The 27,517-nt window shown below is 38.5% G+C and overlaps 1 protein-coding gene across 1 annotated transcript in view; it reads right to left on the reverse strand.

Moving 5' to 3' along the window:
• Nucleotides 1-1,494: 1,494 nt before the first annotated feature.
• Nucleotides 1,495-27,517, reverse strand: part of map4l (microtubule associated protein 4 like) — a 105,681-nt gene continuing 79,658 nt past the window's right edge. The window contains exons 6-16 of the mRNA XM_014004445.1: nt 23,360-23,730; nt 22,671-22,862; nt 21,590-21,698; nt 19,359-19,418; nt 18,953-19,209; nt 14,989-15,048; nt 11,868-11,960; nt 10,287-10,368; nt 9,598-9,707; nt 9,238-9,424; nt 1,495-7,738 (exon numbers count right to left, since the gene is read on the reverse strand). Coding sequence (XP_013859899.1) covers nt 7,734-7,738; nt 9,238-9,424; nt 9,598-9,707; nt 10,287-10,368; nt 11,868-11,960; nt 14,989-15,048; nt 18,953-19,209; nt 19,359-19,418; nt 21,590-21,698; nt 22,671-22,862; nt 23,360-23,730 — 1,526 coding nt within the window. The 3' untranslated portion in view covers nt 1,495-7,733. The remainder of the gene's footprint in view (nt 7,739-9,237; nt 9,425-9,597; nt 9,708-10,286; nt 10,369-11,867; nt 11,961-14,988; nt 15,049-18,952; nt 19,210-19,358; nt 19,419-21,589; nt 21,699-22,670; nt 22,863-23,359; nt 23,731-27,517) is intronic.

Raw genomic sequence — 27,517 nt, forward strand, 5'->3', positions numbered from 1 at the left:
GAGTTGCGGCCATGTGATTGGCTGATTAGAAATTAAGTGTTAACGAGCAGTTGGACAGGTGTACCTAATAAAGCGGTCTGTCTGTCTGTCTACTTTGAAAAACACAGAGGGATGTTTAAACTTATCATGCTTAGACTTGTTGTGTCTTGATAGAAAACCAGGTTATAAAGTTAAATTATTTTGTCCTTCTACATGTTGGGGGACTGTTTATATTTTGTTTCTCTTTATATAAAGAATAAAAAAATGGAGAATCTGTTTGAGTAAATTTGTGGCCTGAGTGTTACTAATATATTACAAAAAAATTACTTGGACAGTTGTTGGTGTGAAACAGAAATCTTAATCAAAATAGGGCCTGTATTTTTTTTTACAGGTATTGCAACAAATAATAAAAAAATAAGTTTGCATATATTTTTTTTAGCCAGGCAAGAGAAAATGAATTTTAGGATTCTGAAAACATCTACTGTATTAAAAAACATCCGAGGCGGCTAGCTAGCATGAGTTGTACCGAACACCAAAAAGTCACCGTGTTATTAAAACGTATATTGGCTTTACTCAGGTGGCTGTCTCTAATTGTCGAAAAATAATATCTACCAGCCAAAACATAGCTAGCTAGTTCATATTGTAATTATTGGTCTGTTTACCTTTGCGTTCCGTAAAAAAAAAGTACGTACAGCTAAATTTTATTTTGCTTAAAACATTCACAAGTCTTCTTCGTCGTTTTTCTCTGCTTTGTGTTGTTCACAAAAACCCTCAAACTTCCTACTGAACTCATTAAGTTGCCAGATGTGGAATGACGAAATGCCGTGCTGCCGCTTTGAAATGACTGTTGCAAGAATACGATAATTTCGGAATATCTGGCAACCCTGAAAACACACCCGTTTCTAATAAAATCACAAATTTATTTTATGTACCTTTACAAATGATCGCAAACAAACACGAGAAGGCGAATGATAATGTGATTGCATTGTCTTAACTTGCGTGTGTTTGTCTTAGCAAAGAATCTTATAAACGTCTGWTTGGATGTTAATGAAACAAAGTATTGGCTGTACATCTGCAACTTGTTTTAAGCAGACTATCATGCTTAAATAAAATGGTAGTAAGCTAAGCATTAGCACAGTGTTTCAAAATTATACTACATATAATGTACACACACACACGCACACACACATTTTTAATTAGGCTTTCAACTGTGTATTTTATTTTTATTTTTACAATTAAAGCCCGAATAAATGATTAAACATATGCTTTTTCAGAGCTGTAGTGTAGAAAAGCCTCCACAGTAGTGACACATGCAGGGACTCCAGATGCATATCTACCTGGCAGCACAATTGAAGTAGCCCCCACATCATACTTTGAGTTAAGAGTCAAAGAAAAGTAGTTACCCTAAGTCTAACTTTAACACTTGAACTATATTGTAAGTACTATATACTGGTTAAAAAAAAATGTCACAAACACAACTAATGTGGAGAAATGAAAAAGCAGAGACACAGTCCATTCTTTTGCTTATTTTTTTATTTATTTATTTCATGATTAATATCCACGTCACTAGTTAACAATTAATTACAATGAACATCTCTTTCATACCAAATACTCAGAATTGAAAGGGGAAGATGAGCACTATCTAACAGGACGGATGCCTTTAAAAAACCAGCTGTTTGTTGTCTCCTGCATGCTCTTGCAATGATGTTGCACCTTACGCAATAATACAGCACACGCTACAGAGGATCCACTCAACAGCACTGAAAAACAAGCCTCTTTTGTCTGTCATCTTGGATTTCTCCTTTAACAGGTGGTGTTTTGTACGGAGAATCAAATGCAGTTTGTTGTGTGTAATTCAACAGGAATTTTATTTTCCACTCTTTCTGACATTTAAACAGTGTTTTGATTTAACTGGGCGGTCAGCCACTAACTGCTGTGTGTATTGGCAACAGGAAAACACATATTTATAATCTGCTGCTTTTTTCAGAGCTGTAGTGTAGAAAAGCCTCCACAGTAGTGAGACACATGTAGGGACTCCAGATGCATATCTACCAACACACACTTTAATCAGATATTTTTCCAACAAATTATTTTAACCTTTTGAAGTTACACCCAATTTTGATTAAACAACCTAGTTTTGTCTTTAACACTGAGAAAAGTAATTGGTCCTGATTCATTTCAGTGTTGGTAGGTATGTCAAAGGTGTCAACATAGGAGCTGTCTAATACAAGACATGACTTAAAACCACGTGCCAAAAGACAAATTCTAGTTATTGTTAGACTAACTGGGAGTGGCGGTAGCCATAAGAGAGCACTGGCTAGTGTGTGTCAATGAACATTTCACATCTATCAAATCAATACTTCCTGTTTTCTTGGACCAAAACTGGTTGATTTTTCGGTTCTGCCGGTAACCAGGTCACTCCTAACATGACACACACTGCCTCCCTTCCTGCTCTGCAGCCTGAATTCAGTAAAAGTGGATTTTTAGTTTCATCCATCTTCCAAAACGGGACAGAGACACACCTCATACACGTATTCGCATCTTAAAACACATTTTAAAAACATTCTTGAAACTTCAGCAGCCCTTTTCTTGGTGGAAAAAAAAGGCAGACTCTGAAAAAGAAAAGCGCACTCTTCCTTCTCGTTATGCTTTCAGTCCTATAATAACACCATCGTTATGATAAACAAACAGGTTTATGAACGCTCAACTGGCAACATCCACAACATCCTGTTAAAAAGTAAGTTTTTTTTCTCTTTTTTAAATTTTAATCAAATACTTTTGGAGTGATAAAAACACAGTGGCGTCTATATACAATGGTCAGTGACATACCAGTGGAGGGGTGTTATTAACGGGCTACAACTGGTGAATAAAACCATCGGATGTTACTTTTTGGCCAAGCTGCAAAACAACATTTACCTTTTCACATCATCCCAGATTGATAATCACTGGGTAGTAAATATATAATGCAGTCTTAAACATAATCATGTAATTGTAATATATATATTAATGTATTATAATAAATAATAAAATGATCTATATCATTGCAGAGAGAAAAGTGCTGGGTACAGACAGCAAGCTGGATTTCTGAGTTCTGCAAAAATAGTAAAAGTATATTATTTTTAAAGTAAGAATATTTGATGAAATTATGTGCAATGAATATGTCATCAGCCAACAAACACTCGAGGTTGCTGCTTTATTTTAGTAAATTTACAAAATTACAAAAAGGAAACAAAATGAAATGTTAATGATCAGTTATCAGTTCTATCTATTTTCTTTTTAATAAGACAAATATTTCAAATAGATTATTTTGAGCTATTTCAATTTTCTGGTTTGCACTAAACATTATAACTGTATCTGTCAGAAAAGTATGAAGTAGAATATTTTTTTCAAATAAAATATTATGAATAACTTTTTTGTTTCTCTTTTGAGAAAAAAAGTTAATAATTTACCCTGAAATATGGGTCATGCAGTTTGTTTTTATTAAATTCATTATTGTTGATCTTCTTTAGGGCATTTTATTTCCTTTTTAAACTGAAGCATAAAATTCAACCATGTTTGAAATTTCATGGTAAAATTAAAACTTACGTCATATGTCGTGCAACAGAACCAATTCAAAACAGATTCGCATCCGTTTTAACCACTGGCACAGAATTGTGTTTTGATAAAACGGACAGGCAGAAAGTGGTCAACTGAACTGGTCGAATCGTAAATAATATGAAAATATTAGTAGATCTGAAATTTTACCCTGAAAAAATTACCCCCTTTTTCCAAATTTTCTGAAAGCTGAGTCACTGAAAAACACCTTCACAGTTCAGTCTTGTTTAAGTTCAGCCTTTTTAATCCTGAAAATCCTTAAATGCACTTCATGCTGAGTAAAACTTGCTTAAGCAAAAAAAAAAAAAAAAAAGATTCTATTACCTTTCAACACGAATCAGGTAATTTAAAGGTCTTAACAACATGTGGTGTATGTGATCTTGCAGCTTGGTCGAAAGGTAAAACCCAGAGAAGGAGAACGACACAAGGGGGGCCGGACCGGGAGCGTTGAGTGTTTTCACCATCAAAGCCAACAGTACACCGATGACCCAAGTTCCACTCAAGTCCACTAAGCTAAAGGGGCACCAACAGGTTAATCCAAGACACACAGCAGCTCATCCCCCTCATACAGTGACGCACTCTTACAACGAGCTCCGTAGACACAATAAAACTACAACTGACTCCTACTCGCCTATAAACGACCCAGCTCCTACGTCTATCAAAGTGCTTTGATACCTTTGTTACGCTGTTCCTGAAAAAAAAAAGGTTCACATTATTATTATTATTATTGTCACATATAATCCACGCATGTGTCATGTGGCGTGTGTTACTTTCAGGCAACTCATGGGAATGGATCAGAGGGAGCAGTACAATAATAAATACGCTTCTATGGTGGCTTTTTTCACGTGTCTAGTTTTAACWGTTGAATATTTGATCGCTTGCTCTTTTTGATCACCAGAAGTTTCACAAACTACCAAGACTGTTTAGTTCCCAGAAGCACRCACGCACAGTACACAGCTGACAAGGTTTTTACCAATATACAGTAAAGCAACTTGAGTACAGTTATTTAACTTTGAGTGCATCGAGAAATGTGTTGAAAGTGCACAGGACGTTTTCAGGGAGCTGTACAGGATGATTTTGATTAAGTGTTCCAGACACAATAATATAGTGCGAGCTTAAATAAGGACAGTATGGACTTTGACTTTTCTGATGGTGTGTGTGTGTGTGTGTGTATTTTTTTCTTTCAGTCAGCTTTTGTGAAGTCAAAGAGCCAGACTATCAGTGTTTCAGAGGCTGAACAGCACTCTCTACAGGATGGATGCTAGTAGTAACACTTCACACATCTGACAACTACGGCAGCACGCCACAGACACGTCACGAATGCCTCAGCGTTTTCAGCCGAGACCGTCCATCCCAGCCTCATGTTGTGACCCATGACAGCCGTTTTGGTCTGAATCGAAGCCACGTCACAGTGTTGGGTAGAGAAATGTGAAACTGAATTTAGGCGATTTCTTCAAACATAACCCAGTCTGCTAAAGACTTTTCTTTTACTACTTTTTTTTTCTTTCTCCAAAGCGGATTGTTTGTGAAATGTTAAAAACTGAATAAAACAGAAAGAGAATTCACACGTCTTCCTGTTCCACAAAAAAAAAAAAACATTTTTGTTCACTAAAAAGGAGTCTAATTCGCAGGCCGTTCTTGGATCTGCTTCACCTAAATACTGCTGCATTCATGGCATTTTGGAGCTGGGCAGTTCCTGCTGTCCAGTGTACTATGAATCTTATTTATTTAACATTCAGTGTATTAAATGGCATCCTATATAAATTAAATAAACATGCACAAAAACGTAATAAAAAAAAGACATGACAACATTTAAAAAACTATTTACTTCATCTATTTACACTACATAGGAAGGGTAAAATATGTGCCTGATGGAGCAGCAGACAGCTAGAGGATTATTATTCTGCTACTTGGAGTATTTACTATWAGAAGCTTGATATTAGTGGGTTCAGTATACAAGATTTTTTTTATAAAGTRTAAGTAAATCACCAAATACTCACGAAGTTCGAACTTCGGACTGGCCATGAATGTAACATTATTCCCTTTAAATGACAGCTACCTCTAGTTCTCACCCTGTCTGTCCCTTTTCTGGCTGTTGTTTATATACATATATATGTGTGCAAGTAACAAGAAGCCTTCCATGATAACATGACTGTATTGCTGTCAATAAACTGGAGAGTAGTCAAGAAAAGTGGGACAATTATATATCGATGACATCAACAGGGGWTCGGAGTTATTTTAAAAGTTCCAACAAACTCAAACAAAAAGTGTCTGTTTCAGTCTAGCGCTTCGAAATTCTGTCTTGGTCAGCATCTCACGTTTCTTTTATAGTGCTGATTGTGTGTATCCTAGTAGTTGTGAGTGTGTTTCCCTTCATGCACACTTACAGGTGTGTGTGCTTACTTTTAGCTATACTTATACATACTGTATCTGTGCTTACGTGTGTGTATGTGAGAAATTCTCAAGTTTTTCAAGAGAGGGTTTTTTTTTTGACRCATTGCTTAGAGTGGGGCTCCAACAAGAAGGTAAGGCTCTGTAGAACTCCTGCTAACCAGAAGGTCCCTCATGGGAAGTTTGAGTGTGAGAGAAAACATCATCAAAGGTTAGTTTTTAAATACTTTCATTAGTAGATGTTGAATGCAGCGCTTCAACATCTACTGTAGTTTCAGGGCTTGTGCTAAGACCGTGTGACCTTTACCAATCTGGTTTTCTAGATTTAGCTTTCTGTCAGAAAGCTGGAACACTCAGACTTACGTAGAACACGATATATATTTTGGTTATGGATTATTTCAGATAAATGCTGGCAAATACTGAGCAATATAAAAGCTTTGCAAGCATGTATTCTTTTCTTATTGAGTTTGCATTTTGTACCTGCTAATAAGCTTTATTCTTTCATCTTAAACACCAGCTCAACAGCAAGTGAAAAAATGTTAGTAAGTTATTAGACCCAAACCTGGCCTGTGTTTTTATCATCAGCCATAAACTACGATAAATCTACTAATTTTTATTTTCAAATGTTTGCCCATTTTTGACCAAATAGTGAACTCTATTTGCAACGAGTGCTTCATCCACAATACTTCACACTCTGTATATAATGCATCGATCCCTTGGTGTTCAGAAAGKTGCAGCAGTGACTGTTTTACTTGTATTAGTTTAATACTTAAAAGCTAAAACTTTCCTTAACAGACCATTTCTTCAAACTGAAGTAAAGTGATCTTGAGTTAGTGGAAAACACTCGGCACYGATTACAAATACCTCAAAGCCAATMAGAAGCTAAAGCGCTTCGCTAACCATCGTCGTCCGCCTCGATTCCCTTCTGCATCGAATTTCATTCCATTATGMTCATTTGTTTTTTTGCAAAAACTATCAATTTGTAGCAGCTGCAATTCACCTTAAGACTGTGTTCTCGTCGACTAACTGCGAGCATCGTGATATCTGTAAAGCAGAGAAAAAAACAACCACAAAAACAACATGAATGTGTTGAATTATAAGGAGCAGGGATACCATGAGAGGTGTTTTGAAAGGTGTACTGAGGCGATATATTGGCGAGGCTGACGATGTCTGATAGACTGAACATGGGACAAAAAGCAGCATTAGCATAGTTCTAACAATWTTGGGAAATAGAAGGTTTTTTTGGAATGTGAAGGTTTTCCTCAGAGACCGGAACAAAGTGTTTAAACAGTACTTAGAGTCATAGGTTGAACAATCTATATTATAAGTGGTTCTGCTCAGTATACTCARTAAAGTTTTTTCTGTGTTTGGGATGTTAGGTTTTTGTTAGGTTTGGTGGTTAGAGGTGAAGTCAACTATAGCAGTAGTAACTAGGATCTTTTTTTAATCAGATAAGAGGCTGTTTTAACCCCCCACACAGACATAAAGATAAACACCACGTGGTCTTCTCTGTAGTTAGCAGGGTCAAAGTCAACTTAGGGGGTTACTGAGAGGTGAAAGGTCAGGGCTGGGAGCAGGAAGCTGGCGAGGCGGATCTCGGAGAAACACTGAGAGGCGATCGGTGAGTTCGATGCTGCAGTAGGAGAACTGAAGGAGAAGGCCAAAGGGAGGTGACTGCGCCGTGTTGGGTCGGTTGGTTGGTTGGTCTGTCGAGCGGCAGGTCGGCGGGCGTCATGCACGTCCCGCCGAAATCTGCAGGTCACTGGGAATCAATCTGAGGAAGGCAAGAAAAGCAATGTCAGAAAACCTGGCAGGAAAGAAAATCTGGCACCAAGTTGGGCTTGGAAAGATTTTGGTTTCAAATTTTATCGATCAGGTGGTCTGTGGCAGTAAATGCATGTTGATCTGAAATCACAGGCCAACACGTTTCTCTTGTATTTTTATAGAATTAGYGCTGCAGCCATCCGTCAATAAGGCTGCGTCTGACAGCATTGTTAGGTGGAAGGAGGTGGCTGTTCCTTTGAAYGCAGAGAGTCTGGAAGCCTGTAGTGCAGAAGATTAATTTATCCTGTAAGACTAGTTAATCTTCACTCTGTAGGTCTCCTCAGAATTTCATTTAATGCCTATTTTTATCACTGCAGCAGACATGGAAAAAAGGCACAAATTCACATGAGTGCACGTACACAGCTGAGGTTAAACAGCAGTACATTACTAATGAATGATTAAGTTGTCTTTAATTTATTAATCTGTTGAAAATAAGTCAATATTTTAGTGATAATCAGCTCAGAAAGTGTCAATAAAATAAACCTGTACATCTTTTGCTGACACATTTTTGAACCTGTGATTTGATCAATTTGAAAGGGCCTGTGACATGCTTATACTTCAAATACAAAAAGTCAAAGAAAACATTTATATTTAAGAAAATTGGCATAATACACGTGATTTTACACATTTTGTCTCATAACTGGCATATTTTCTCTTGAATTTGGCTCAGCAAAGTAAAACAGGAAGTGACATCAAAGGGGAACTYTTTMAGAAAAGAAACTCTCTAGTCTCTAGTCTTTGTTTATCGAAACAATCTTATTTAAACTCCTCTTCAACTCTGATAGTGACTCAAAAWAATCTAAATAAACATCAGATTCTTCTCTAATTATTGTAGCATCGCTCTGTTTACACGCAGCTATTACCCTTTGACATCACTTCCTGTTTCTTCACATGCAAATATCTCAACAAATGTTCATCTCAACGGCGTGAAATTTGATTTGCTGTATGTTATCAATGTTCTCTTTCCAAAAACACATTCATATTTATTACAAACATTTGATGTCACAGGCACTTTAAAGGCACTCATATAGTGGTGTCACTTATATAATTTCCATCTTTCTTCATCTACACATATTCTCATTCGTACACAGATAAGCATAATTTTGGCAGCAGGGGTATATTCTCCACCCCAAAAATACGTACTGTAATTCGCTAAAGGACCTTGGAGTCAACTCTCCAATTCCTCAGTTGGAAGACAGCTTCCCTAACAGAACAAAAACTGCCATCTATTGACCTAAGAGGAAGCATTAAAGGTCGAATCTTAGTAACCACAAAAACACAGAAAAGTTGTGTAGCTCTTCTGTGCTTTTATTTATTTTTTTGGTCACGTGTCATAACCATACCCGTGTTGCACAAGAAGACTGTTAAATTCTGAGTTAAAAATCAAAAGATGTTTAGCCTTTTATTTTTGTTTAAATCAAAGTTACCTGTGTGTGTGCTTGCACCTACTTGTCTCAGTAATGCGCTTGTCTATGCTAATGGGCTCCCTCAGTCCTTCTCCTCCAAAAGGAGTGGGTGTGGGCTCCTTCRTGCCATTTTCCTTAACAACACCTCCTGGTGCTGCTGCCTTAGCAATGTCTGCCGCTCCTGTTGTTGGAGCGCCACTCGGAGGTGTCTTCTCTCCTGTTTTCTCCTCCTGCAGCCAAATATAGATGAAGACAAGGACACACACAAACAGGTGGGCAGAAAAAAAAAGTTGTTTTTTTAATATATCAGACTCAAAGTCTTACTCCATCTAGCGGTGTCAGACAGTAACAGCACAGTGAATCAGCACAATGTGTTTGAGCTGACACAGATTTTAAGTTTGACCTTGTGTCCGTTGGTCTGCCCGTTGCCTTGTCCTACGTTGTCCAGGGAACCGATCTTGGACTTAGCCTTGATGTTCAATTTGTGGGACTCGATCTTCACGTCACCACCTCCTGTGGAAAAAATGAAYATTCAATGTGAGAAGACAGATTTTAAAGTGTCTGTGAYGTCAAATTTTTGTAATACATAWGAATGYGTTTTTGAAAACATGTCATTGACAAAATATTGCAAAAGAAATTTCATGTCACTGAGATGAACAGTTGTTGAGATTTTTGCCTGWRAAGTAACAGGAAGTGATGTCAAAGGGGAATGTCTGAATGTGAACAGAGCGTTGCTACAACAGCCAACAACCCAGACTGTAGAGAAGAATCTGATGTTTATTAAGATGATTTTGAGTCACTATCAGAGAGATGAAGAAGAGTCAGAGTTCAAATAACATGGTTTCAATAAACAAAGAGAGTTTTCTTTGTTAAAGAGTTCCCCTTTGATGTCACTTCCTGTTTCACTTTGGCTGAGCCAAGTTCAAAACAATATATGCCAGTTAAAGGACAAAATGGGTAAAACTGTGTGTTTTGTTCCAACTTTAACTATAAAGATATTTTCTTTGACTTTCTGTATTTGAAGTATATGCATGTCACAGGCACTTTAAGCTAAAAAACACACATGGGGGAAACCGGAGTGCAGAGTCAGACCTGGTTTGTGTTTGATGTTGTCCTTGGAGCCACATTTGGATGTTACTTTGCTCACATCAACCTTCTTATTCAAGATTTGCACCTGGGGGGRAAAAATGATAATGTTTCATAAAATATCACATGTAGTACAACACATGTATATTTCAGCATCCACAGCATTCATCTTATTAATAATGCTTCATGAAAGAAAATGGTCGACACAACACAAGCTTTTTAAAATAAGCGTGTGTTCCTAGTTTTTTGAACAGCTTTGTTGTCACAGAMGTTGTTTTTATTTTGTGAGGCCCAGAGAGGATACTTCTTTATGCAGACAGACCAGAAAAGAAAATAGTTTGTTGGAAAAAAGCAAACACAGTTATTCTTCTATTTTCAGAACTTGAGAGGTTTTCTTGCTCAGGAGCGGGAGGCACTGGTTTTTAAAACTGGAGAACCGGAGGCCTAATGACCGCTGACCAGCAGCTTTTACTCAACAGTGGAGTCCTARTAACAAAACATAACTAAATATTTTACAGTTCATTTTTATGGAACGATTTTAAACTGTAAAAATCTACTCACAGCTTTAGTAAACACAGACAACTGGAGAATTTGTAATGTTTTACTGTATTTGCTCACTTGAAGAGAAATTAACCTTCAGTAATGAGGCTGCAACAAAATAAGCATGTTTATCCATGTTGTGCATTTTTTCATGTTATTTGTTTGTTTTAGTTTCATATTTTCTGGACATGCCAAACAAAAAAAATAAATAAATAAAATAAACATTTATACAAAAATACATACAAAGTATGTATCATAATCACAGAGGGGAAGAGAATTAGGGGTTTCCCAATAACGGTGTAGAAAATAAAAGGTACTGCTGATTTYGCTCCTTCAAAGTGGTCAAAAACAACATGCTGTGCATTTTTGGTGTTTTGAGAGAACATAAAACGGTGATCGATTTCACCAGCTCTGYTATTGTTCTGTATCTGAAGCTGTTTTAGACAATCAGCCGCATGAAGAATTAGAGTCAGATCAGAGCTCTGCGCTGGCACAGGAACTCTGTTCCCTTCATTTAGATTTAGGAGCACACCTTTTATGTTTCTTTAATCGACCTTGGATGGTAAAGTGGCAGTTGTGAGAGCAGCCAAAAGATGCAAGCAGATAGCGCAGCAGGTGTTAAGAGCAGATGGAAACAACATCTGGAGGGGTGGACACTCACACGTGAAATCAATCAAAAGTGCGAGCAGTGGCCGTCACTGATGTGCTAATTACAACGCATTCAGTCCTGGCTACTTTGAAAACCGTCCGTTTTCAATTAAACATTTGATACAGGAAGCGAGGCCTTTATAGTTGAATTTAATTYGCCCTCCTTGATGAATGCTAAGATTTACTAAATTTGTATGCAGAGGTCCAACCAGGGGAAATTTAAASATGCAGCACACTGGTTTTACATCAGTAGTAGTGATGGTCTGATGGGTTTTAAAATTAAGGCTATGAATGTATGACATGTGCACAAATCTTTCATGCAGGACTGAAAAATAAATAAACCYGATGTGAACGTGTCCACCCTGACCAGAGTCTGCCTTCAGCTCCAGCAGTACTTACATTGCCACCTCCAGGGACATGTTTGATATTGTCCTTGGAGCCACAGCGAGAGGTGATGTGGCTGAAGTCCAGCTTTTTATGCACTATCTGAACCTAAAGACAGGCAGGCAGACACCCAGGGATGAAGAGAGACAGAGAGGGAGAAAGAAAGAAAGAAAGAAAGAAGGAAAGAAGGAAAGAAAGAAAGAAAGAAAGAAAGANGAAAGAAAGAAAGAAAGAAAGAAAGAAAGAAAGAAAGAAAGAAAGAAAGAAAGAAAGAAAGAAAGAAAGAAAGAAAGAGAAAGCAGATCAGCTGGCAGCTTTAGTTGACAGGAAATAGAGCAGACTTGTTTAAGAAGGTTTGTTTTAGTCCATCCATTTAATTCCTTCTATGTGAGTGGTTGTTATGTGACGCCAACATTAAAAATCAGTAAGTATGTTTCAGGACAAAGCAAGTGCGGTTGTAAAGTAAAGTGCTAATGGGGATACATTTTTAACAGTCAACCCATACAAAATGTATGTTAAAGTGCCAAAACCTGAATCTACAGGAGAAATAACAGAGTGCCCCTTTTTAAACTACATGAACAACAATTCAAACAGCACAGAACACAGAGTGTAAAATAAAAACACGGCACATGCAACAACATAACCAAAAGGGTCAATCAGTGGTTTGGGGGTTAACATGTGCTTCTCAAAACTGACACAAGATGCTTTAATTTCAAAAAGATGATGGAGAAGTGTTTCTTAAAGAGATTGTTTWATGGTTATTTGGAGTGCTGGGATGGTATGATATGCTTTATGAGTCAATGAAAATATGAAACAAAGAACAAACTCCTTCACTTCTCATGATACTGATGTGTTGATCTTATGCTTGAGTCCTGACCACTCTCTAATCAAAAGTCACAACGATGAGCAGCTGAGGTTGAGTGATATTTATGGGTTCGGTGGAAAGATTAGGAACAATTAATATTTATTTCCTGTAYGTTTTATAGCTCTGTGGACAATCTCAGAGTAAAATTCGGAACAAATCGACAAGCTAAAGGTATTCTGGCCAGGACCAAAGTGAATTACTGTCCAACTCCAATCTATAAAAAAMATCACAACAGCTTATATGAACACTGTGGTATAAACTTTTATGTCACTGTCAACATCACACTGCACACTTATTCAGGCAAAAATAGTGATTTTTCTGCAAGACTAGTGTGCATTAAACATATAGCTGTGAATTTGCAAAATTTAAAATGACATTTGTACGAACAGCTATGAAATATTTAAGACCAGAGTTGGCTATTCTTGCACAGCAGCAATCCTCTTTGGTGTTTGCTCCACTGGGACTAGCTGTTAGCACTTTAATATGGTGAGATTTTCCGAACTGAGGCCAAAATAACTTTTGTTCATTGTTTTTCCACAGATAATCACTTCAACAGGTCTGAATAATCGCTTTAAGACTCAACAGTGTATCTTTTACCTCTTAAAGCTCATCAAACTACTATGAAATTTTGTGGGATTAATGGTGGGGGGAGGAGTGAGATCACCTGTTTATTTTAGTTTCACTCAGACACTCAGTATTTCTTTTCACCATTATGATGCATGCAACGTTTGCTCCACATGTAGCGGATTGAAATCAGCAATTAATGCATAAAGATGCAAATGCATATTAAATGTTTATAGTCATGTCCCTGATGATGAAACAGATTATTTATTTACTTGGAATCTGTTATTGTTATTGCAGTCAGATCAGTGCTGGAAGGTAAATCCTTCCTGTGTTGTTGTGGGATCAGTCTGTGGTTGTGTTGTGGAAAAGAAGCCCAGCAGCCGACGTAAGGYGCCTTCTTCTTCCAATCTCTTTGTGTCGAAGTCTCTTTTTTTTTCTGGATGAAAATGGCATGATGACGCAGGTGGCAGCAGCAAAGGATGACTCACTGAGCATTCAACACGTGAGCAGACACACACACACACACATGCACGCACGCATGCACGCACGTACACACACACACACACACAGAAAGCGCAGCTGCCTGTAAACAGTTTTCCTCTGTGTATTTTTCCTCTTTAACAGCACATGGTAATCATCCTGATTGATATTAATCTGTCAGCTGGCTGTGAGGCWATGGTTCTTCCCGTCTTCCTACTATCTGCGTGAAACAAGCTAAACTCTTGCTAACAAGCAAGACGCTAACAATTTTCTGCTGCATTACTACGACAAAACATGCAACCCTAAGATTCCGTCAATGCACTATAATTATTACATCGGTCTATTAAAAAAAAGCATTTCTTCTTGCCTTCTCACATTTTTTTATGCATGATTTTTGTTGTCGCTGACTGGGAGTTGAAAGGATTGGGGCTGTGAAAGCACAATCGGGGAGCAAACAGTGTTACACGTTTGCAGCTTAGCGAGCTGTCAGATGGTTGAAGAGTGGTTCTTACGTGTTTTTTTATTCAACTTTTGTTATGTTAAGCTTAGGAAAACATAAGAATCACAGTCAGCATGTTGGGGAAAAAAACTCTGTTTTATACAAAAAGGGTTATAARGAAACTGTGCCACTTAGGAAGCCTTTTAGAAAGTTTTTGGATATGCAGGTGTGAATAATGGTATTGGACAACAAGGAGAGAGGATGTACTTTGGCTACATGAAATAAAGCTCATGTACAGTGGAAATGAAAAACACCGAATCAAAACAAAGAACTTCTCCAATGTTACTTTGTCAAACTCCACAGTCATCGAAGCAGCAGAAGAGGTATAAATGGTCACAGAAAGCATTTCCAAACTCCCCTTTCACACAACTGTTTCCTACTACCACCACAAATATAAGCCCCTCTATACGCTGCCTCTTGTTCATAAATCACCAGCTGAGCTGCGTGGGACAACGGGAGCTTTCATTAACGTATTTGCTCATTTACTTTCATCGGCTGCAATGCTAGCTGATGACGCACACGTTCACGATTTCCTCAAGACAACTGTTGTTTTGAGACGAACAGGTGCAAACTGCAGTGTGCTGATGGCGGTCATGTTCATCTTCATGTAGGCACGGGCAGCAAACTGTGGTGGTGGGAGGTGGGTGGATGCGGGATGGGTGGTGTTTGTGGAGAATGCCGGTCGGAGGAGGGATGATGTACTGGTGTGTGACGTGGCACGGACTCACTCTGGCCTTGGTGGCTGGGGTGGAGGGGTCGGATGTCTTGCTGTTCGGGGTGGAGGAGACCTGGGGAGACAACCAGGCCCCCGGTCATTACAACCTCAAACCAACCACGTGCCACAGCACAGCGGAGGGGTGGGGGCATGAGGCTGATCAAAAGGAGAATCAGATGAGTGTGGGGGCAGCTTTTACAATCGGTTAGAAAGTCGCACATGGGAYGAAAAATAAATATTCAGCTTTAATGTAAACCATCGCTTTAGCCAAACCTGTGGCTGAAATACAAATGTAGCTTTAGCATTAACTGAATGTTAGCCAGTTTAGAAAAAGATCAAATGTGGTGCATCAGATGGATGGAGGCAGCCAACCAAATGGCAAGAGGCTGCAACAGATGGAGCACTTTAGAGAAAAAAACAAAACAAAACAAAAAAAACAACAACAGGACAACGATTGGTGAATAAGTAGATTAGTACCAACAGATTAAAATTGCATTATATAAGTCACAAGAAACAATTAAACATCGGGACAAAAAAACCCCATCAGATTTATAACATTAAACCACATTAAATCACATTAATTCAATGTCATACCCTCAAAACTCAGAGGATGGAAATGTTAAGACAAATAAACAGATTAAATGAAAAAAAAAACACGTTTACAAGACACTCATTGAGTAAAATGACAAAAACAGAAACAAGATGGCACAGAAGGAACAAACCTACAGTTTGGTGCTGATGCCTTGAGACATTTTTGGACTTTTCTTTCTTTGAATAAGTTGGGCTACTTTTACAGAAAGCAGCTGGAGAGAAACAGCTCATTCTCAACACCAACCTGACTTTAACTGTGATCACATCCAAATGCAACAGGTTGAAAGAAACAAGGAGTCAAAGTGAATTTGAAGCTGAATAGCTGCTAAYATAGCGCATGCTCCTGGATAAATGAGGAGCACAGATGGCATCTGGGTGCATCGGTGAAGGATATGACAAATTTTACATGGCTTGTAATTCATGGTAGRGGTAGACAGGAAGTACTGCCTCTCAGTCTGTAGCTTTACAGCATTATGATTTGCATATCCAGACGGAAAAAAACTATTAATCTTGACTTTTTTGTTTTTTTTTTAAGACAAAAACGAGGTTTTCCAATAATCACAAATTCAGTCTCATTTTTTCATCTCATGCAAAATACAATTTAGGCCAAATATAGGGAAGCCTAATGTAGGGCTGGGCAATAAAACAATAACAATACATATTGTAATAGACATGATCAGTATCTATAGAAATACGTCCGATTGAATGTTGATAATTTCACTGAGCTTGTAGGCAGAGAAACAGCTTTAGCTGCTCGCAATGTTGGTGGCATCAAATAACTCACTCACTCATTGATACACTAGCAACAACCTGCTGAGTAACRTGTRCAGCAGCAGTTTCAYRYTTCACCACACTGCCTCACAACTGCTTCAAAATAAAAAAGAACGACACGGGGTGAAAGGAGAAAATGAGCAACAGCTCAGRAGGAAATAGTGGATAAAAGAGGAAAGGTTACATCACCAGTTTGGCAGGATTAATCAGCCTTTGGTGAGCTTAYGGTGATACRTTTTTCAGCCATATCGCCCAGTCCTAACCACACTTCATGTTCTGTTTTACACCAAATGCTACTTTAAACTGGAACTGCAAATCAAAACATCAGGCTGAATGGAGCCATAAACATKACAGTGGGCTCATCAGAGACCCACAAAGTAACTTGTGTTTTTCAGTATAACAAGAAGTTGGCAACCCAGAAAAAAAACATTTAAAAGAGGGTCATCTCTCTGACCTACAAGGTAACATTTTTAATTGAATTGCTTATTGTTTRGATACAAACACTAGTTACTGATGCAGCACTCCAAATGTCAATTGGAGGCCTCGGTCAGGAGAAGATCTGACTTTGTGACAGACAACACAGCASGAATGGACAAATGACGCTGAGCCGGGCTGACACATTAATACAAAGCAGGACAGGCGGACAGAGGATCACGTCTGTGATTCAAAGCGACAGCGCAATCCTCTTTCCAAGACCAGAGAGCCACAAACATTGATGAGACAGAGACAGACAACGCAGCCAGGTCACTGAGACGTTACAGCCCRTGACATGCCGGGCCGCTGGTTTTGCGASGCATCAATGTTACCGTTAGCGCRCACACACACACACGGTTCACTTTCTTCCAAGTGTTCCTGTATGTGTGTGTGCAGAGCGGGGGACTGTGAGGGTGCGAGACAGATGTGTGAGGAAAAACTTTCATCAAAGCATTAGGCAATGATGAATGCGAACAACGCTACACAATAAAAGGGTGCAAACAGACAGAGTCAAAGCTGGATGGCATATGGAAGCCAGAAAAAAGGGAAAGATTTAATCACGGAGATGTGTACAGCAGCCATAACTCTTCATTCTAAAAACAATTATGATAAACATTTTATAAAATCTACTTTCACTTCATTTAGCTTTGCTGCTTCAGTAYTGATTCACCACAGAACTGAAATCACATATTTTGGTAAGTATTTTAGTAAATGTAAAAGTATAAAATAAAATAATTTGTGGTTTACATGCGATTAAAGACAMATGTTGTATTTTGTTGTGCAGGAAAGAACATTGAAGCCACAGTTTAGATCTGTTAATGTGGGGTTCAGTGAAAAGTTATGAGAAAAAATATCTTACTGCTGCTGAATAAAATAATCYGTTTGGTGCAATTAAAAAACAAAAAGAGCTAAAAGTCAGTTCAAATGTAGCAAAAACCAAAYTGAATTTCTCTTGTTTCAAAGCACTTATTTGCTGTTTAGTTGGAGCATCTCTGGTAAAGTCTGTAACGTTTTTATTGTTTTTGCTATAATAATTGTCTCATAAAACAATCATTGGTGGTGTAATGATTTAAAAACAGWATTTCCACGAATCTCTGTAAATATTTAGAGACACGTTTTGGGACTAGCCGTTGGCTCATCAGYCTGGTCTAGTTCTCCAAACTGAGGTGGTTCAAAGACAAATCTACATCAGGTAAGATAATATTTTTTTATAACCCGTCTTCAGAATCTCACTTTAACGGGTCTAAAGATTCATATGGATTTACTATTCTGACGAGTTCTACTCATACAGACACAATGAATTAAAATTTCTCTTTAACACCCCTAAAAAGTAATTTTTTTCTTTATCTTTTTCACCTAACATTTAAATGAAAATAATTTAGATTTTAAGACATTATATTTTTACTTTTCTATTTAAGCTTTTCCAGTGTCACAAAATAAATAGGACCACGTTCTAAATTAGCTGATTACCTTTCATTATGCCTTGTGCTTTTAGTATTGTCATGTTAATAATTTTGTGCTGTAATAAAATGGAATCGAGCAGAGGCGTACCGAACGCCTGTACAGTTCAGCTGAAAGCAGCCTGGATATTTTCAAAGATCTCTCAAAGAAAAAAACTGGCCAGCTACGGTAATTAGTGCCAGGTAATTGGCGTTACCTTCTGGCCAGAAAATACAGCACRAAACAGAGAACAAAAAACTCAGCAGCCCCTTCCACTTATATGTGACCTGCAACACTTCAACATCTATTTAAGCTTTGCAGCTTTAAAGAAGAGATTTTCTATTATTTCTACCTGGCCTCTGCTTGTACATTCTGACCATTACTCTACTTTTATAGCTGTGCTGTTTATCAAAAGCATTCTTTAAAACAGTATGGTAAAATGGTTCCTATATATTAATAACCATACTTTAGATGCATTTAAGCACAGTATTATTGTAATTTCTTAAAGTGTCTTGTTTCTTCTCCTGGTTTAGCACAGAGTATTATATGTTGCTATGATTTGGCATTGGTTCCTCTAAAGAACAAACCAGCTGCTCTGCTGCTACAGGAAACTCTTTTGTATTGATTTCAGGACTCCTGACAGGCTCAACTCAGCTCTGAATAATTCATGGACCGCTGTGGTTCCAACAGCTCCGGCTCACCTTCCCTCCTCCTGGCTGGTACTTGATGTTGTCAGTGGATCCGATCTTGGAGCGCACATTCTTTAAGTCTGGTGTTGGAGCGTAGATGGGCCGCGGGGTCCGGGGAGGACGGGGCGCTGTTGGCTTCTTCTCCATTGGGGCCTGCTTGGGCACGGGGGGTTTCGTGATGACTCTGCGGCGATGAGCCGCTGAGCCGTCGCCGTTGGTGGAGGCAGCCGGGGCGGCAGGAGCGGCTGTGGAGGTCGGACGAGGACGTGCTATGAGAAGAAACAAAGAGACAGATTTTTTCTTTCAGAATTTTTTGTGAAATCTYAAATAATACAAAAAGATGTTGTTTATGGTGCGTAAGTTAAATGTGCTTTTATTCTGGTATAAAACCTCTCATTCAGTGTTTTACTTTTCCTACCTGTAGTCTTGGGTTTCTTGGCCTCTCCTGTCTTGTTTTCAGTCTTGTCATTCTTATTTGCTGAGTGGAAAAAAACACATTGTTAAGGGTATGTGTTGAAAATGAAGTCATACTGTAACACCGAGACTTCATTAAAGTACTTATATATTCATTCTTCCAGGTGTTTTTGTAAATATAGTAAATTTTAGCTTCATTGGTGGTTGATTGGTACAATGCTTTTCCCTTTTAATTCGTTAGTATAGTTGCATTCAAGTGGTTGATGAATTTCTAGGTTAGTTAAATTTCTTGGGGAGATGCGTGTTTAKAATACATTAAGTAGATTTTTATTACTCCTCCGGGTGTGTTCAGGCTTAGAYGAGTTATTTCTAATGAAATGACTAGATGCAATACAAAAAAATGATGCACCTTGCTTTGAGTCTCTGATGTTTTTAAAGCTTCTTTTAGATTTTTAATGGTATTGCATTATGTTTTAAGATAAAGCATAAAGTATGTATTTATATGCAACAGTGGGGTAAGTACTGAGTATTGAGACCAAGAGAAATTTTTATGCAAAACAGAAAAAAAAGCCAGCATCCATCCATTCATGGWTTGCTCGTAGGGTCTARAAGAGAAACCCAGACATTTCTCTTCCCTRCAACACTCTCAGTCTCCAGACATGTTGCTTCCCATCTGGGAAAACCTTGAGATATTCCAAGGCGTTCCCAGGTCAGAGAACATACATGTAATCCCTCCAATGAGTTCTGGGTCTGCCCCAAGTTCTCCTAATGGTGGGATGTTCGCTGAAAAYCTCCAAAAGGAGGAGTCCAGGAGGCATCATWATCAAATACATAAGCTACAYCATGCCTCCTTAAAGAGACAAAGCTGGTGATAAATCAATTCAATCTCTAGACATCAAGCAAATATGATAAAGTACTGACTTTATCTTTACTGTTCTGCAGACATCTTTAGGTCTAGTAACATATAACTCTGAAACGGTGGTGTTCTGTCATTAAGTGCCAGAAGTCTCAGATCTGGATTATGTTGCTGCCTTTTGAGCAACACCTCCAAATCTGAGTCCATAGTTTCTCAGTTGGAAAGTGTGGATTGCTCTCTCTAGGTCGGGAGWGAGGTTCTGCCTCAAGTGGAGGAGTTCAAGTATCTTGGGGTTTTGTTTATGAGYGAGGRAAAAATGGAGCGTGAGACTGACAAATGGATCGGTGTACCTTTCTCAGAATCAAAGACTCTGTGCCATTCTGTTGTGTTGAAGAGGGAGCCAAGCTCTCTACTGGTCGATCTMCTTTCCTACCCTCACCTATGGCTACAATTTTTTTTATAAGGACTAGGTTTGGGCAACATTGACATACAAATTTATCACAGTTAATTGTGGCATAAATACATCATCACAAAGTGGTGAATATTAATTTTTGACAGTTATACTGATGGTTAATTGCACACTAAGATTTTGCACAACCCTAGTAGTCTCTAAAAGAATGAGATTGTGGATGCAGGCGGTCAAATTGAGTTTTCTTTGCAGAGTAGCTTGGCTCTCCGATAGAGAAGTTCAGTTMTCCAGGARAGATTCAGAGTAGAGCCGCTTCTCCTCCACATCAAGAGGAGCCAGTTGAGGCGGCTCGGCATCTGGTAAGGATGCCTCCCTAGGGAGGTGCTTTGGGCATGTCTCACTGGGAGGAGACCAAGACCCAGGAAACACTGGAGAGACCATGTCTCTTKGCTGGCCTGAGGATGCCATGGAATCCTCCTAGAAAAGCTAGAAGAGGTGGCCGGGGAAAAGCTGCTACCCSTGCGACCCGACTCTGGAACAAGTGGAAGATAATGGATAGATGGATGGRTGAGAACCTCACTCAATCRARCCTGAACTTTTGCAGTATATCTCTTACTGCAAACTGAGTGGATATCTTATTCTTTATGAGCATTGAGAGACAAAAACACTGCAGGTTGACTCATAGCTTCCCTTCATTTAGAGGTGAGATATTGTTTTGTGAAGTGCAGATAAAAATACTAGTGTGATGTCCTCTAATGCTCCCTCTTGAACCTGATAAAGAGCAGCGTATGATAGCAGTTCAGCAGTTTTTGTAGCCTGAAGAGGTGAGGGCGTGACTCATTGCTCAGCCATTGTACAGTGTTCAAGTAGCCACAATGCTAGTGGGATGAATGAAGCCGCTTTCTGAGACGAGAGTGATTTTTTAAAATGGTGTAGATGCATTGAAAGTGGTACTGCTGTGTGCGTATACCTGCGGCTTTATTTGCAGCCGGTGCAGAGGAGCTATTCTTACTGACTGCTGAACGAGTGGTGGTCTTCGGCACAGACGGGCGTTTCTCAGTTGTACCATTTTCTGGAGTCTGAAACTCAAATAAATCAAAGAGATAAGCAGCTGTGATCATATRTCATTAATGTGTGTGTACTTGGCACTGCTGTGTGCATTAAATAAAAAAGGCTCATCATGCAGCTTTGACAAAAATTTGAGAATGAAACCATATAAATAAAAAAATCTCAGACAAGTTCTTGAAAGTCATGTGGGAATGAAGGTGCACTGAGGTTTTAATATTGTGAGATTTAAAATTAGATTTGGGACGGAGGGATGGTCGGTGATCTCATTCAGGAGGAGATTTAAAATTGAAGATAACTGGCRACATGGATGTAAGTCACCTGCGGGCCACCAGCTGAATAGTCCTGTCCTACGCAGATTATAGTCTATATCCTCAATTACATTAATGGATTCTGTAAATATGAGTTAAACGTGGTCATCACGTAAACTGAGTTACTGGATCTGTTTTTGTTAAACCTTGTCAGACATCCATCAAGGATCAGTCAATCACTGTTAAAGATCGTTTTGTCATGGCAGCAGCATTAAATGATGAAAGAGGTTGTAACACAATCACTCATTTTTGTAACACAATCACTCATTTTTGCAACACAATTATTTTATCCTGAGCAACAAGCTCATTTTTATGAGATAACATTTTTTTAATTAAAGTTGCTTTTTATCTTAAAATAACGTGATTTCTAGAAAATCACACTGAAAATGATTGCAGGCACAGCTCTTCTCAGCTTCTATACTAGAGGGTCTGAAACCAGAAATGCATGATGGGATATTCTGCTCATCTCCCAAAGGATCTTTAAACAAGTGAAGCATGAATGTTTTCTGCCAGCTGATTTATACATTAAAGGAATACATTCTCTAGATGCGTGTGAATTTTAACATTTCACACAATCACACGTCCTCAGAAGTACATCCATCCGATTGGCCCTCAGTCCAACCTGTCCAATCATCATGCTTGTACAAAGGGGATCCATTCATGTTGTGAACTCACCTTGGCAGCCTTGTTGGGGGCAGCTGCTGTTGGCGGCCGCTTGGCAGCAGTGGGCGTGGTCGCCTTGGGCGCGGGACTTTTTTTATTAGCTGTAGTGGGGGAGGGGCGTTTGGCCGAGTTGGCCTCATTATTGGTGGAGAGGGTGGATGGACGCAATTTGGCCGAGTTTGATTTGGTTGAACCCACATCAGGCTGGTGATAATGACAATAAAAGAAGCCATAATTGCAATAATTAGACAAAAAATAAAAAATAAAACCCTCAAAGGGTTTAAAAAGTAGACAAAAGAGGACAAAGAGAGAAAAAGCGGCTATAAAATCAGAGTAATGACAGTGGGATATGGCAGCACAACCAGTAACCATATGGTACTCATAAAATAGGCAATAAACGCTCAAGTTTATTTAGCATTTTTTATGCACCTCGATAAGCTTATGAGAAAAAACATTATGAAAGCATGAAGCAGCTCAAAGATTTGGAAGTCAATTCCCTTTCATGCATACAAAAAGCAAATAAATAAAAAGCTCCTGCAAACAATAGATATCAGAAAGCAGTTTGTAAATGAACTTTACCTACAAGGAAGAATGTGTTTGAGGCTGCAAACCTGGAGCAAACCACTGGCTCTTCTGCCACAGTCTGTGTGACTCAAAATGTGTGTGTGTTTGTTGTGTCTGTGTGAGTTCCTGACAATCACCTTGCTCTTGCCATCAGGGCTTGTCACCGTCTTACTGCTGTTGCCTGTGGGAGACTTGGCCGGTCCTTTTCCTCCCTTCTCCTCCTTCTTCTCAGCCACCTTCTTTTCCTCCTCCTCCTTCTTCTTCTCATCCTTGTTCGTCTTCTCCGGTTTGTCCACCTTCTCTGGCTTCTCGTTGACCTTGTCGTTTTTCTCCACATTCATCATCTCCACCTTTTCCTCATTTTTGAGGATTTTCTCTGGCTTCTGATTTTTGTCCGTGTTGTTTTCCTTCTTTTGCTGCTCTTCTTTTTTGTCTGAGGAGTCGATCTTGTCCGTCTTGCTAGGGATGACATCTGTCTTCTCCTGCTTGTCCTTATTGTCAGGTTTCACTGCCAGAATAAAATGTTTTGTTATTGTCAACTTAATTCAACAATGCAACATTTATTAAATATGTAAGTATATAAATATAGATATGTATTTTTGTTAAGGAAAGAAAAACCTGTAAGAACAGAGAAAAGTTCTTATCTAGTAAAGGAGTGGTATTTTGACCAAACACAAATGTTTAATCTCGATGTTTTACCTAAAACGGACAAATCATTCAAACTTAGAGTGGTAATATTATTCAAGAATAATTTGCCTAATTTTGAACACAATATGGTTGATTATTTACTAATTTACAAAAAATGTTCAGTTTATTTACATGCAAAAAATGTCTGCAGTTTAGAAAGTCTACGGTCATGATTTAAACGAATGATTAGSAAATACAAACAGGTGTGAATGCAGGGGGTGGTGCAGCTGAATCCTGACTGAATAAGCTTGCTGATTTACTGGTGTTATTTACGATACTTGATATTTTTTTGTGGCTGAAAGAACACAAATGAGTTTGACATTTTAAAACAAACCAAAAACAGCTTGCAAAATAGCTCGTTATGARAGAATAAAACGCAGCACTAGCTGTGTGTTTTCAGCGTGACGTCTGCAATCCCCGTCATGACCTGAATTTTGACCGGCATCTGCAATGCTACAAACACCGCTGACAGATGTTTAATAAGCTTTCAGCTTATAGCTAAACGGTAATTATCACATAAGCCATAAATGAGCCCCAAACACAACAACAGATTCCACACATGTTAACAGCAGATGACCTAAATAATTGGCTCCATTCTCCATTTGGTTCGGTTAAAAATAAATGATCAACAAATTATCTTGTATTTTAAACTACTGACAGGTAGAGGAGAATAGTTTGTTTTCCAGTGAATGTTACTGACTGCAAAACAAATCAATTAATACTTAGGATGTATTTAAGCTGTGCATATTAAGATAATAGGACCAAGTACTGTCAAAACCTGATGGTGGGGGCTGAATTTGTGTCATTATAAACATAATAAAAAGTAGTTGAGTACACCTTATTAAAGACTGGTTTTATTTGGCTTAGAGACAGGGTGCTCAAAGAATGCTTCACCCAGTTAGGTGGGGTGTTCACCCACTCATTCCAGTACCTCTTAGACATCTGTACTGTCCGCAACCAATGGAAGGAATCAGAAATCCTGCCAGTTCCATAAGAGTCCCGGCCAAACGATTTGGGCCACAGCCTTGATATTGATCCTCAGTTGTTGTTTGACAAAATGCTTTCACTACAGTTTGCCTACAAAGCAGAGTGAAGCACTGAGGATACAAGCCTCAGGTTTTTGAATACGATCACCAAGAAAACTGGACTCCACCCCAACACTGTTGTATCACCTCGCCGGCCTTCAGGTTCACGCCTCATTGGTTTTATGGATAAAGGACATCTTAAAAACAGACCACAGAATGTGTTTTTAAACTGTTTTGAATCCAATACAGAGATTTTAAAAACTGGGCCACCTCAGGGCTGGGTCATGTTTTGTCTCTGCCTAAACCAACAGCATTACTTGGAACAGAGAAGGAATAACACTTCAAATATGCCGCATGACTCTGGTAGGACGTCTGTCTGACTTAAAGGCCCTGAAAATGTACCACCAGAAAGTGCATACCCTGGTTCAAAACTTATCTGAAAACATATTGGAGTTTTTAAAGGGATCCCTGATTAGTTGTAACATTAGACTTTATTTGATAAACATTTATTTTAACTGTAAAATAAAGACTGTAAAAATACTGTAGGCTGTTCAGTTTTGTAAATTTTTAAAAGTATTTTAACACGGACAGAGCCATTTTATTTACACACAAAGCATTCTGGGTAAATGATGACGTGGATAGGTCCTCGGTGTGAGCGAGTTACATCCACCCTGAAGGTTAATCTTGGACAATATCTGATGATYKWCTCTTTTAAATGAAACCAGAGAGCGTTGACAGAGAGGAGAAGGTAGAAATGACTCAGCCTGTAACTGAAAATAYAGATGGAGGAMAACAGAGCTGCTTCATGGAAGAAGAACCTCAGTTTAGCCTGTTAGCTTTAGCATTGTGTTTTTAAATTACTGTGGATTTTTATGGTGTTTTTTTTAATTGGAGTTGAAGACAAATTTCTTGTGTTGAAGACACAAGTTTGTAGCCGGGTAGAAACCTCGAGTTGTGTTGAAGACAAATTTCTGTTTTACTGTGGAGCAGACAACTAAGCAATCTACAGTATCTCTTCATCCATCTTCTTGTTGGACTGTGCTTGGGAAAGGAGCAAATAATAAGAGATTTGTCTGTAAACACACGATTGGTCCCCTGATTTAGTCAATACAAGACGAAGCAGGAAATGAGCATGACTGATGTTTATTTTTGTAACTGAAAGAACTTATTCTCTCTGTGAATATTTTCCCTTGGATTGTTCCAAACATTACCAATTTTTTTACAAAGTTTCTCCACCATTAATATCATATATCTGTGTTTGTCACTTTGAAAGAGAGAAATAATGTATTTGTAAAAACGTCTTACCTGGTGGAAAATTTATTCTTGTTTTATTTTGTCAGACTCATTGAATATTTTGCATTTGCTTTAAGATTTTATAATGTATCCATCCATTAATAGTCTTTATCTGCTTTTACTTTCAGGGTTGCAGGGCAAGAGATGGAGTTCACCCAGGACAGGTCTCAAGTGCATCACAGGAACACAGAGACAAATAAAACAACCACTCACACACTCACTCACACCTAGGAGCAATTCAGAATGGCCAATTAAATTGGCATGCATGTTTTTGGTCTGTGGGATATTATATGAAATCAAATGCGTTCCTTAAAGAAATGTAGAGCACTCATCAGTCAACAACTTTCATGCCAAAGTTTTAAGTTAAGCTAAGGTGAGCAGATTTTCTCAATTAAATCCAGGGACATTTCCAGCTCAGAGATAGAAAAAAATATTTGTTATCAAGATGAAATGAAGAACCTTGGACAGTTACAGTTTCATTAATTTTTAAAATCATAAAGACTTTGCAAGGAATTAGCGATCAAGCACACCACACCTTATCATCCCACACAGATAATACCCCCCCCTCCAACCACCCCACACACCCACCCAGGAAGTCAATAACACAGATTTAACATGAACAACTAAATAACCTGAACAGGAAAGCTAACCAGAACAACTCATTTTTACATTCATGAACATCTTAAACAGTCATAAACATACAAACACATAACTTTAATGAAACTACCCAAAATCCCTTGCAGCCACACAAACTTTTTTCTGCTCTTCTTAAACTCTGTAACGTTAACAGCTATTACAGTTGTTGTTGCACGCAACACGCTAACTCGAGGTTTCTACCCGGCTACTGGAATAACAGGTTACAAACAACTTTTTTTTCTCATTCATAAAATGCTCAAATCAGGGACATTTCCAGGGACAGCTTTAGCCGAGGGACACGTCATCCAAAACGGGGACTGTCTCTGGAAATCAGAGACATCTGGTCACCCTAAGCTAAGCTCATCTTATAATGACAAAGAAGGATGATTTGTTTTTGTTAAACCCTGTAAATGACATCATCAAACGAGAGCTCACGAGATGTGTCAACACTCAAAGTATAAGTTCAGAATAACTCTCAGCTACTACCACACCAAAGATTAGCTCATTATCGAACCAGTTTTGTGTTCGCCAATGTCACCTGGCGGCCATCTTAAAACTGGTCGACTCCCGTTAATTACTTCAGACAGTCTGATTAAAATCACTCCAGAACACACACACACACACACACACACACACACACACACACACACACAC

Source organism: Austrofundulus limnaeus, unplaced genomic scaffold, assembly GCF_001266775.1.
Source record: "Austrofundulus limnaeus strain Quisiro unplaced genomic scaffold, Austrofundulus_limnaeus-1.0 Scaffold24, whole genome shotgun sequence".
Classification (NCBI taxonomy): domain Eukaryota; kingdom Metazoa; phylum Chordata; class Actinopteri; order Cyprinodontiformes; family Rivulidae; genus Austrofundulus; species Austrofundulus limnaeus.